The sequence below is a fragment of the Capra hircus genome, chromosome 5, assembly GCF_001704415.2.
Source record: "Capra hircus breed San Clemente chromosome 5, ASM170441v1, whole genome shotgun sequence".
Taxonomy (NCBI): domain Eukaryota; kingdom Metazoa; phylum Chordata; class Mammalia; order Artiodactyla; family Bovidae; genus Capra; species Capra hircus.
Window position 1 is genome coordinate 113043702 of NC_030812.1, and position 13587 is coordinate 113057288.

General features: G+C 50.8%; 1 protein-coding gene across 2 annotated transcripts in view; it reads right to left on the reverse strand.

The window, feature by feature from the left end:
- The window catches only part of SCUBE1 (signal peptide, CUB domain and EGF like domain containing 1), a 126863-nt gene that overhangs the window by 94099 nt on the left and 19177 nt on the right, over window positions 1-13587 (reverse strand). For both annotated transcript variants that reach the window (XM_018048877.1, XM_018048876.1), the window contains exon 3: window positions 10668-10796. In XM_018048877.1, the coding sequence (XP_017904366.1) occupies window positions 10668-10796 (129 nt within the window). The remainder of the gene's footprint in view (window positions 1-10667; window positions 10797-13587) is intronic.

Genomic DNA, 13587 nt, shown 5'->3' on the forward strand with positions numbered 1-13587 from the left:
AATGCATTTGCGCTGTTGAAGTATAAAGACAAATAAACAGAGGCGAGTCGAGCCTTCGTCAGGGGTTCAGGGAGCAACACATTGTCTCCAGCTGTCTTCCAGGATGAGAGGGGGCGCCTGCAAAAGGGCCGAGGCGCGGCCCTTTCATCTTGCCAGGGACCAGCCCGGGGCAGGGAAGAGCTGTGACTGCCGCACCGCCGCGGAGCATCTGGGCGCCCACGGTGCCTTCCTCCCACACGTGCAGCTGGGCCCTCTCCTCCTCTGCTCCTCTGCCTGGTGGCCTCTGGTGCCACCCGGTGCACACCTGATCCTGCCAGACAGGCATCATGTTCATTTTGGAGACCACAAAACCGAGACTGAGAAAGAGGTGACATGCGTCCAAGGTCACAAAGTGAGTGTGTGGTAGAGCTGGGATGGACAGCCCTGCTGCCACGTGGCCCATGTCAATGGATGAGCCCAAGAATCAGTGCAAGAGGAAGGGGCAGGTTCTGACCGGGGAGCGTGGCGGGCCGTGGCTCACTGGACAGGAGCACTGTGTGGAACACGTGGGGCAGTCCCCACCAAAGGACTTCACACCCAGCTCAGGGATGAGGCTCATTTCCCCATCTTCACTAGCTCAGAAAAGACATCCATTCTCTTTAAAAAGTATCCTGACCGCACACTAGGAATAAGTGCTAATTAGGCAATTCACATCTGTTCAGCCCTTGTTGAGTGCCAGGCATGTGCTCTGCAAAGCTTATCTCATTTGGTCTCTGCATCATCCCTGTCAAATAAGCGCTGCTATTAGCCCCACCAAACAGATAAGGATACAAGGCCCCAAGAAATGAAGTTACCTGCTCAGGGTCACAAAGTTGAGTGATGGATCCAGGATTCAAAGCTATGCAGGCTGATTCCCAGTGTTCCTCCAGGCCTGGGAATATGCCATTCATCTGCAAACCGGAAGCTCCCAGCCCAGGTCACAGCACAGGGCAGGCACTCAGGAGATCTTCTGAGATGAATGACTGTTAAGAGCTCTCAATTTTGATGCCATCTAGAAGCTCTCAGTTCAGTTCAGTGGCTCAGTCATGTCCGACTCTTTGCGACCCCACGGACTGCAGCATGCCAGGCCTCCCTGTCCATCACCAACTCCCAGAGCTTGCTCAAACTCATGTCCATCGAGTTGGTGATGCCATCCAATCGTCTCATCCTCTGTTGTCCCCTTCTCCTCCCGTCTTCAATCTTTCCCAGCATCAGGGTCTTTTCCAGTGAGTTAATTCTTTGCATCAAGTGGTCAAAGTACTGGAGCTTCAGCTTCAGCATCAGTCCTTCCGATGAACATTCAGGACTGATTTCCTTTAAGACTGACTAGTTGGATCCTGCAGTCCAAGGGACTCTCAAGAGTCTTCTGCAATACCACCTTTCAAAAGCATCAATTCTTTGGCGCTCAGCTTTCTTTATAGTCCAACTAGAAGCTCTAGGCTCTCACATTCCCCTGAACCCCAAACCTGATTACCCCATAGACTCTGAACTTGTATAGCGTATCCACTCAGATGGCTACTGATTATGTCAAATTGAAGTTGGCCCAAAAGACTCTCGGAGAAGGCAATGGCAACCCACTCCAGTACTGTTGCCTGGAAAATCCCATGGACGGAGGAGCCTGGTAGGCTGCAGTCCATGGGGTTGCTAAGGGTTGGACACGACTGAGCAACTTCACTTTCACTTTTCACTTTCACGCATTGCAGAAGGAAATGGCAACCCACTCCAGTGTTCTTGCCTGAGAATCCCAGAGACGGGGGAGCCTGGTGGGCTGCTGTCTATGGGGTTGCACAGAGTCGGACACGACTGAAGTGAGTTAGCAGCAGCAGCAACAGACTCTCAGTCCACGCTATCCCCACTCCACAGTCTGTCCTCCCCCCAGTCTTTCCCAGAAGCTACAGAGTAACTCCAAGCAAAAAACCAGCAGTCACTCTCGGTTCCTCTTCACTCCTCACTTCTTACATCTAATCCATCATCAGTCCATTCTGGCTCCATTTTCAAAACATACATGAATTCACCCACATCTCATCACCTCCACGATTGTCACCCTGGATGGGCCACCAACATCTCTGATCTAGACCACCACAATGGCCTCTGTCTCCTATTTCCCATTAACACATTCTCTATGTAGCAGCCAGAAGGCAAATTTATTAAGACATCAATCCCTGGTTAAAATGTCCCATGGTTTCCCGGCTAATTTAGAATAAAATCCTAACTCCCTTCTAGGGCCTGTAAGACCTGACATGACCTAGCCCGGCTCCCTCCTGAGCTTATCTCCAGGCTTTCTCCTTCCCTCCAGATCCTCCAGGTACAATGACCTGTTCCTAAACTCACTCAACTTGTCCCTGTTCCTGGCCACTGCCCTTGTCCTCCCCTTTTTGCCTGGAGGGAAGATCTCCCCTAGGTCTTCGATGGGCAGCTTCCTCCTCCTCCCGAAGGCCCTTCACCAAGTCCCCTCCCTGTGAATACTGGGGGACCTCTGTAACTGCCTTGATGGGCAGAGCTGGGTGGAAGTGCCTTCTGAGAGCAGACTGTAAAACTGCATCTTGTTCTCCTGGGACCCGGACGCTATGCTGTGAGGAAGCCCACACCACCCTGTGTGGACAGACCACACCAAGAGGCTGCCCAGAAGTGTTCTGGCTGACAACCAACTTCAACCATAAGACATCAGCAGAGAAGTCTCCAGATGATTCCAGCCCCCATCAAGGCATATCCAACTTCAAGTCTTCCCAGCTGAGGCCCAAACACAGAGCAGCTGAGACAGCCATCCCCACTGCATCCTCTCTGACCCACAGAATCTGCAAGCAGAGTAAACTGGTGTTTCATGTCCCTGAATGTGGGGAGGTTTTTAATGCACCAGTGGTCACAGGTGTACCACGCTCTCCAACACTGTTGCCCCGCCCATCACTTCCTATCACGTAGTTGTTGTTCAGTCACTCTGTTGCGTCCAGCTGTTTGCGACCCCATGGACTGCAGCACGCCAGGCTTCCCTGTCCTTCACTATCTCTCGCAGTTTGCTCAAACTCGTCCATGGAGTCAGTGACGCCATCCAACCATCTCATCCTCGGTCACTCCCTTCTCCTCCTGCCCTCATTCTTTCCCAGCATCAGGGTCTTTTCCAATGAGTTGGAATCTCTGCATCAGGTGGCCAAAAGTATTGGAGCTTCAGCTTCAGCATCAGTCCTTCCAATGAATATTCAGGGTTGATTTCCTTTAGGATGGACTGGTTTGATCTCCTTGCCGTCCAAAGGACTCTCAAGAGTCTTCTCCACCACCACAGCTCAAAAGCATCAATTCTTTGCCATTCAGCCTTCTTTATGGTCCAACTCTCACAATGGTACATGGCTACTAGAAAAACCGTAGCTTTGACTATAGGGACCTTTGTCGGCAAAGAGATGTCTCTGCTTTTTACATACTGTTCAGGTTTGTCACAACCTTTCTTCCAAGGAGCAGGCGTCTTTTGACTCTGTGGCTGCGGTCCATCAGTCATGTTACTATTTTTCACTGCAGGTGGCCCGACTGCACTCACTTCACTGAGTTCCGTGCTTCCTTGTGCGCTGTCTCCTCCCTGTGCTGCTGTGGGCGCTTGCTGCCTCGTTCACCACTCGGGGTACCTTCAGCATTTAAAGCTGGCGCTGGCACACAGCGGGGCTTCTGAACATTTTTTTGAATAAATGAACGGAAGACTATTGGATGGAGCCTTGTGTCACCTGTGGTTTGAGCCATGAACATTTCTGGGTTTCTCATGAATCTGGGGGTCCCATGACACGTGCTCCATCTAATTCCCCTGGATCTCTGCCACGTGCCCAGCACAGACGTTTGCTGAGCCTGAGGACCTAGGATACAAGGCACTTCTTCAAACTCATTTATTTGTTCACTCTACAAATATTTATTATATGCCTATGATTTGCCAGACACAGCACTTCGATTCTGAGGAGGAAGAAGGAGAGATAAACAAGAGAGCTTCTGCCTGCAGGGGAAGAAGACAGACTCCAGCACAGGGCCAAGTGGAGGTGTGTACAATGTGGTCACAGAAGGCTTTGGAGAGAAGGGAGATGTAGGGACAGGGGTCACAGGGAGCAGCGCTGGACAGGAGGGATGGAAGGATGGTGGGTGTAAGGCTGGTGGGGCCAGAGGGCACGGGTGGGTGAGGATGAGAGGTGAGAAGAGGAGGCCGGCAGTGCCCTGGCTTGAGGGGCCTCGGGAGCAGATTAAATGGGTGCGGCTGTGAAAGCGACGGGAGCCACGTGAAAGCGTTCAGTGATCACAGGGCTCTGTGAGGTCACACGGGCAACACAATGTCCCAAAGAAGCTCAAGGGTGACAGAAAGCTCTTGCACAGGTAGCAAGGACCTGCCTGGGGGGCAGTACAGATTTGGGGGAGCTCTCCAGAGCAAGGGCTGCCCCCATCCCCTTTAGCAGGCCACCCACCAGCCTGGGTTGGCAGATGCTAGGATTTCACAGAGTCCCAAACTCACACGGCGGGGTAGCGGGCTTTCAAACTCCCAATGATCCAGACCAGCCTCCCAGAGTGGGGTCTGTTTCGGGTGCCATGGGGAAGGGGTAGGCAGTAGCTTACAGGCTTGAACTGGCAAACGAATAGATCTTGGTCCTGGTCTCAGCTTGACCACTTACTGGCTGTATGACCTTACATGGGTCACTTTCCGTTTCTGAGCCTAGTTCCTCATTTGTAAAGAGGGGATACTAATGGCTTCTGCTCAGGGATGCGTGAGGACCAAGTAAGAGAATGTTAGCACAACATCCTAGACGACTCCGGGCACACAGCAGACACTCAGCTAAAGTCCGCTCACCTCACCTAAGAGGAGCCTAGCACGAGGTAAGCGCTCAAGAAGTGTTACCGGGAATGTCGCGATCTGCTTAACAAAACAACTTTTCTGCTGAAGCTGTGCAGATGACTCCTCTTCATCAGGGGAAAATGTGCTGAGAAGCAAGTCCGAAATTCAAACTGTGAGCAACTTGAGAACCGTATTTTTCAGTAAGTCAAGATAAAGACTGGGGTCGCAGAGAACATCTGGCTAAGTGAACTAATGGCTTTAGGGGAAAAGGAGACTTGCTTTGTGGAGTCGGGAAAAAATTATCCACCGCTGGTTTTAATTTAGGATGAGGAAAAAAAACCTTATTCTATTAGCCTAAATATTGCTCTTATGTCCAATTGCATGGAGTTTGGAATAATATTTTTCAAACAGAACTACTGCTATTTCAAGTAATTACAACGCTAAAAGCAGTCATTTGGGGTTGAGCAAGGATCTCATCATGGTTTCAATTCCCTCTGGTGTCATTTTCTGTTATATTTGAGAAATTCCTCAATAAAGATGTCAAATAGAAAGAGGGTTTTACTCCCCAGAGGACAGATTTGGCCACCCTCCAGGACACGGTCCCAGGCAAACCATCTCCACAAGAAAATAACCTCATTTGCTCAAAAGAAAAGAAAAGGTTCAACTGTGAAAACCCAGGCAAGAAAATAACCCTTCAGCCATCAGCCTCATTTCTCCTACGAGCTCGGAACGCTTTTCAAACTGTGCTGACCAGGCTCAGTTCCAGCCATCATCATGAAGGAATTCGGTGGTGGTTGAGAGAGGGATGTTCCAAGCGGACGAGACTTCTGACCCAGGCTTTTGGAGACGAAACAGGAGATGCAGACAGGCCTGACTGTCCCTGACGGGTGATGGTTGTGGGGTGGGGCTCAAGAGTGGCTGACCAGAGCCGGTCAGGGCTGCACAAAGCAGAGAGAATGAGGAACACAGAGCCCTCCCCAAACTCGGTCAGCTTCTCACAGCCACCAGCACCCACTGAGGGCAGGCCTTGTGCTGGAGGCTCTATCAGGCAGCATGAACACAGTTCCTACTGAGGCCGAGCAGAGGGCTAAATGACCAACAGGTTGTGAGCAACAGAGAAGGGTGGGGCGTGTGGCGATCCGGACTGTACACACACTCTCCCAAGAGGGGGCCTGATGCAGATCCTCCCAGTTGCTGCTGTTCCCACAGGGAGGCGCCCCTGCTCTTGGCCTCATGCCTGGAGGGTCCCCGCTCTGCCGCTCCTGTGGCTACAGCCCTCCCCATGGAGGGGGCAGTCCGTGGCGGTCATGGCATCTGGGTGTTTGAGGCCCCCTAGATTCCCGGTCCAACCCCCTCCTCCTCCCCCCCGCCAAACATGTCTCTTCTCAGAAGGACAGATAACAGGATCAAGAAAAAGGGAAGAAGGCTTCAGGGCAAATGGCCAGGGCTTACACATTCAGGTTAGAGTGCCCTCAGGTGCCTTGTGGTGTAGGACAGGGCCAGGGGTGAGAGGAAGGGGTGGGGAGCAAGCACTGCCCACGCGACCACTTTCTGGCACGGAACTCCAAGAAGTCCTAGAATTCTAAATTCCACTCCAGCCTGCCAAGTCACGAGGAAAGAACGCTTGTCAAGGCAGAAGAGACTGAACATATTTTAGATGGAAGGTTCCTAACGACCTTTACATATCTGGCCATGTGGGATATGCATTCCTGCCCCAGACCCACAAAGTCAGGGATGGGGGGATTAGGGCCAAGCAGAAACAGAGCTGGAAACACTGAGTTTTATGTGACATCCCTTGATTTATAAATGTGGACAAATAATTCAATCCTCACCGCCATCATCATCACATCAGCGATACGGGGTGAGTGGGAAGGAAACCAAACACGTTCACGGGCTGGACTGTGGGTGGCGAGCCTGAAACCTCTGCAGCAGTGTGGCGACACGCCTGACCCGCGCAGCACCTCCCCAGCAGTACGCTCAGCTCTCCAGATCTACTTTCTTATGTAACTGGCACCGTGACCCTGAGACGGGTATTCCTGACCCATTCTGCAGTTAGGGGAACTGAGACTTGGCGAGTCTGAGTAACTGCTCTCAAACTCATGAGTAGTGGTGACAGAATTTGGACCACATCTTCCAGCTCCAGTAAGTCCAGCCTCCTCTTACAGCGTGACGGTTTCAGCCAGTGTTTACAAGCCTCTGCGATCCCGACACGGAGCTGGGCACATTTTCAGCGTTTTGTGGGTGAGGGGGTTGTGGATCTGCATTGTCAGGCAGGGCTGGAGCCGGTTGGAACCGAGGTCTGACTTCTCCAGAGCCGGAGTTTTGACATGAGAAGGAAAAAGCCCAAACATCAAGACGTCTGTTGGAAAGCGTCTGCCCTCAGCTAAAAGCAGAGGAGCAACAGAGAGAGCCTTTTCTCGGCTGCCATATGCATGAGTTAGAGCCGTATGAAGTTGCAATCTGTGCTCAGAGGTGGGGGTGGGGGAGTCTTACCCAGTTCCTTAAATTAGTCAGTATAAAAAGAACCCACTATGGAAATCACGTTGTTGAAACAAAACCTGCACAGACTCCATTAGTCTGGAGGTGTTGGGTATACCTGCCCACCGTAGCCAGGAATATGGGTGCTTACAAGCAGGTGATTGTAGCCAGGTAAGAGAGGGGTGATGAGAAGGGAGGCTGTGTGTGTGATACAGCCCGGGGAGTGCGGACAGCAGGCCTGGCCCCAGCGAGGTCTCGGAGGCGTCAGACTAGCCCACTGCGACACGTCTGGTCTGAAGGTCGACCAGGCTGAGTAAGGCCTGCGACGTTCGCATGCTCTGAGTCACCCACTCTCTAGCTGGCCGGCACCCACGACCCCACTCAGTCCTCACAAGAGCCCTACAGGACAGTGACTGCGGATGCTGCTTCTGGGGAGGGAACAGGCCTAGAGGTGAAGCGGCCAAAGGTCACACAGCTGATAATTGAGGAACCAGGGTCAGAGCTCAGAACCTGCAGGTCCGAAGGTGTGGCCTCTTGACCACTGGGGATATGCCTGCTTCTGTCAGGATAAGCCCGACAGGCAGACTCTCAGGTCTGTCTTCACGGACAAATCCGTTCCTGAAACGTACTCTATCATCTGAAAAAAAGGGCCAACAACCTGGAAGGTTAAATGTTTATGCTTCTTGGGAGGATTACATGAGATAAAACGTGAACAATACTGAACGTGGAGTCTGGTACAACAAACGCAGTCCAGCCTCAGTTCTCTCCACTCTCATCGAAGGCTCTGCCTTTCCCTGCAGCTCCACCTCCCGCCATTCCTCCCACTGCCCCCCGAGCCCACCAAGGAGCCACCCACGGCTCTCCACCCAGGCTCTGCCCTCACCCCTACCTTTGGAGCTCCTGTTCAAGGCAACTTCCTCTTTGAAGTCCCCCAGAGGAGTTAGGCACACTTCCCCCCCCACCCTCCAGCCCCACAGCCCACGCAGGGTAACTCTTCATAGACCCCTCTGGGCTTCCACAGTCTGCTGTCCAGACCTCCATTTCGGCACTTTCTTTGGGTGTAATTACATGTTTACAGATCTGTTTCCCATAACAGCTAATCTGAGATCCAATATGCATTAAACAAAAACAGGCAGAGGAACTGAAGATGGATACACTGCTAATTCTAGAGGCGTTTCAGAGCACTGGGGGTGTCCAGCTTCCTAGCACACATGCTCAGTCACTCAGTTCTTTCCAAGTCTTTGCGACCTCCTTGCACTGTAGCCCGCCAGGCTCCTGTGTCCATGGGATTTTCCCGCAGGAATACTGGGGTGGGTTGCCCTTTCCTCTTTCACAAGCTTTCTATGCATACACCAAAAACCCAGCTGGCACGATAGAAGGTTTACCCAGCCTTTCCAGGAGAAACTGCATCGAGTGCCATCAAAAAATCCAAATAAGCCTTTTGACCCAGAAGTTCCAGGAAGACTTGCTAAGGAAACAGCTGGGAAAATAAGAAAAAATGTTTTATGCCCAGAACCACCTCTGGGTTCTGATGGCAAATCAAACAAACAAAATAAGCAGACAACGTAAATGTCCGACCACAGAAGGGTGGCCAAGTCACCTACAGTAACACTGATCCCTGTTTGCTGACTATACTCACCAAGCACCAGCCACTTCACGGTGCCATTTCATTCTCACACGCAACCTGGGGAGGCCGACAGCATGTTATTCCCGTGGCTGTCAGGGTGATGGGAACACCTCCCAGGACTGAGCGCCCTGGGACTTGCACACTTCTCAGCTGCCCGGACACGATCGCAGTTACTGCTCACAGCAGCGTGTGAGACAGCTGCTCTTCACAACCTTCCTTTACCAACAAGACACTGAGGCTCGGAGGTGTTAAGATGCTAAGCCCACGGTCTCACCCCTGAGGCTCCAGTTGTTGTTCCCCGGGTCACTCAGCAGCTGACAGCAGAAGATGGCTGGGGGGACAGGGGCATCTGTTTGGAGACCGTGGGCTTTCTACCAGGAGCTATTCCTCCTGCCGTGGACCACAAACCACCTCTGTTATGGGTTGAATTACATCCCTCCCAAGATGCTGAAGTCCTGACCCCCAGGGCTGGTGCGGGTAACCTTCTTTGGAGATAGGTTGCTGGCAGGTGATCAAGTTAAGATGGGTTGGCAGGGTGCCCGCTAATCCAACAGGACCGTGTCCTTAGGAAGAGAGGACATTTGGACACAGAGACGGGCATGCAGAGAACAAAAATGATGTGAAAACAGAGACAGAAAGAGATCTACGCGCAAAGGCAAGCCCGAGGCTACCAGGAGAGACGGTAAAACAGGGCCTCCCTCTAAGCCTCATAGGAACTAGCCCCGCTGACGCCACAGCTTCAGACTTTGAACCTCTAGAACTGTGACACAATAAAGTTCTATCCCTCAGGTCACCCAGTGTGTTCCCCGTCACAGCAGCCGCAGGTTGTTAGTAACTGATCAAATGATGAGGCGACTAGGAAAGTGGTGCTGACAAAGGCCAGGTACCTGATGGCAACTACGGGTAGTCACAGCCAGGGGCCTGAAGGCAAACACACCAACGAAACTAAGATGCTTTCCAGTTTCTCTTTGTTCTTCTACATTTTCCCCATTGTACCCAGAAAGTTTGCATTACTCATAAATTTATACAACCGGCTTAAAAATATATGTATTTGAACTAGGAGAATGTGGAAGCATATAAGAATCCTTGTTATGGGCTGAATTATGTTTCTTCCTAATTTATATGTTGAAGGTCTCATCCTTACCCTTAGAACATGGCTGTATTTATGATAGGATCTTTAAAAAGGTAATTATGTTGAAAATGAGTTGTTAGGATGGCTTCTACTCCAATATGACTGGTGTCCTTATAGGAAGAGATTAGGGCAGAGAGAGAGAGAAACACCAGTTACATGCATGCAGAGAGATGACTGTGAACACACGGCAAGAAGGCGGCCATCTGCAAGTAAAGGAGAGACCCTCAGACTAAAAACAAACCCACCAGCACCTTGTCCTCAGACTTCCAGTCTCCAGGACTGTGAGCAAATAAATTCTTGCAGTTTAAGCTCCTTAAGCTGTGCTATTTTCTTACAACAGTCCTAGCAAGGACTGTTTTCCTAATCATTGTTGTTGTTGAGTCACTAAGTCATGTCAGACTCTTTTCCAACACCATGGACTGTAGCCCTCCAGGCTCCTCTCTCCATGGGATTTCCTAGGCAAGAATACTGGAATGGGTTGCCATTTCCTTCTCCAGGGGGTCTTCTCAACCCAAGGAACCAAAAGTGGATAAGCCTTCCCACTGCCCCCAATGTTACCAGCTGGAGTTGAGAAAGAGGCAGGGTGTGCCCAGTGGGCAAGGCACAGCTGCCTCACTCACCCAGGCAGTTGTGTCCGTCGTGTGCCAGCATGAAGCCGTCAAAGCAGGTGCACCTGTAGTTCCCCGGGATGTTGATGCACTCATGGACGCAGCCCCCGTTGTAGTAGTCATTCTCACACTCGTCGATGTCTGCAAAATGAGGCGCACGAGAGGTGTCAGAGGAAGATCCCGGGGGTCCTCTTCCCCCCACCACTGAAGACACTGGGACATGAGTGGTTAGGGGATGACTCAACAGGTATTCATTAACTGAAGTCCTTGCTGGGGGCGGGGGCGTGGATCCAAAGGCTACAAAGATGAAGATCTTGGCCTTGGAAGGCAGTCAGCCACCAACTTGGGGAGCAAGGTCATGTGGCAGGCATGTTTGGAGTGACTTTCAGATCCCCCGATGGTGAAGCAGGCAAGATTCACACTCAGCTCTGGCCCCCTTGAAACTCTCTCAACACTAACAGCATGCAAGGACCCTATATAAAATCCCCCCAGGCTAGCTGTTTTCAGGCTATTTGAAAGTTGCCCAGAGTGGAGAGCTCATTACTTGTGAGAGAGGGGCTAAGAAATAAATGAACTTCTCATACCACCAAAAAACCTAACTTCTGGAATGAGACAAAAGGCTGTATACTACCCCCCAGGGTTTCCTTCCAGATCTGAATTTCTACTGCTTTAGTTTCCTTGTTACAACAAAGACTTCTGTCTTATGAACAATGGCTAATAGCCTTCCTAAAGGTCACCCTTTTTGCCGTTCTAAGTGTTTCTCAACATTTCCCATCAGGGGTCAAAGAGCTATCAGTTCTGGAGTTCCAGAGAGATTCGAGAGGGCCTGGAGAGCTATAGCAGCGAGTCCAGTTACCATTCAATGAGCTACCCAAGTCCCAGGGGTGACACCATATGTCATTAAGGCCCCAATCCCCACATTAACTATGAGGCACAGACCCCCGTCATCTGTATGCCAATTTTACAAGGCAATCGAAGAAGCTGAGGCACAGCAAAGCCAAAGCCTGGCCAAGGGTCACACACCTTGACGTGTTATATAAGTGGGATTCAAACCATTGCAATTCCCCATCAGAACGAGGGGTACTGGTGGCGTTCAACCTACCCACCTCGACCTCTACAGGCCCATGAAAAGATGGCAACCGGAAGCCTCTCACAGCAGATCCGGAAGTGTTCCCACAGCCTAACCGGAAGCAGGGATTTTTAACGAGAGGTTCCACCTATGAAAGCCAGGAAGGGGCCACCCTTAAGCAGAGAGGGAACTCAAGGCACACTTGGCCGCTTCCACAAACGCCTGAGGGGATGGCAAGGGGAGACACCCAGCTTTGTGCTCTTTCCACATAGTCCAGAGGACAGAGCTACACACAGCGGAGAAAGCCAAAAGGGCCAATTAATGTTCAGGGGTAGGTATGTCCCATCTGGAAGACAGAGCCTGTCTCATGAGGTAGTGAGCCCCCCGACTCTGGAGGTGACACACAGTAGAGAAAGCCAAAAGGGCCAAATAATGTTCAGGGGTAGGTATGTCCCATCTGGAAGACAGAGCCTGTCTCATGAGGTAGTGAGCCCCCCAACTCTGGAGGTGACCAAGCACTGTCTGGACACATGTCTGCCAGGAATGCTGCCAGCAGAGGAAATACTGCATCCCTGAAAGTGCTGGAATACAGGGTCTGGGCTGTGCAGCATCCTCCTGGTAGCCACCCAGCCATAATGAGGGAAGAACAAGCAGCCTGGATTGCAGAGGTGCAAGAGACAGGAGGCTTCCTGCCTGCAGAGGCCACCAGTGTCTGCTGGGAAGCAGGCTCAGTGCTGTGAGTCATTGGAATTGCTTTCAATCGTTATACTTAATGTACTAAGAAGTTTTAAATAACATTAAAGGCAGAGTATAAGATTTTGTGTTTGAAAGGGCACATGGATTTATAAAGACTGAGATATTGATTACCACTCAATCTCTGTGGCTCCAACCTTGCGCCAGAGCCCCTGATATACCAATCTAACTATCTCTCCCCCTAGATCGCCCACATTCACTCCAAAGGCAATATGGCCCAACTTTAACTCATTAACCTGCATTTCCCTGGGGTTCTCCATCCCAGTAAATACTGTTATCCTTCCATTTCTCCACTGACATCTAATCAGCTACCAACATGTGACTCGTCTACACTCTTAACATGAGTGCAGTCTGCGAACTGGTCGCCCATTTCTACTATCCATAAACATGGCACCATCTCTCAGCTGATCCAAACCAGCATCTCCTAGACTATTGCCTCCTTCCTTTCTTTCATTCATGCAGGTGACTCAGGACAACGTGGCCTGGTCCCAACTCTGGGGGTGGAGCCTGGTCAGTCTAACCAAACAATATATGGAATTAATGGCTGTTATTGGTCCCAGTGTGGGCATGTGACTTAGGCTGGATCAGTCAGACTGAGGGGAAGGAGTTTTATTTCATGTTGGGTAGAAGTCGCACCCTCTCACTTTGTACCTCAGTATGTAAGTATCTATTCCTGAAACATACACCAACCCTCTGGAGTAGGTATTTTAACTCCATTTTATAGTTGAGTAAACTAAAGTGCAGAGAGGTAATTGCTCAAGGTCACATAGTAAGTGGTAGGGCAAGGATCAAAACAAAGTCTTGCTGTTTACAAAGCCCATGTCTTTTCTAGTGGAGGTGATGGAATTCCAGGTGAGCTGTTTCAAATCTTAAAAGATGATGCTGTTAAAGTGTTGCACTCAATATGCCAGCAAATTTGGAAAACTCAGCAGTGGCCACAGGACTGGAAAAGGTCAGTTTTCATTCCAATCCCAAAGAAAGAAAATACCAAAGAATTCAAACTACTGCACAATTGCACTCATCTCACATGGTAGCAAAGTAATGCTCAAAATTCTCCAAGCCACACTTCAACAGTATATGAACCATGAACTTCCAGATCTTCAAGCTGGA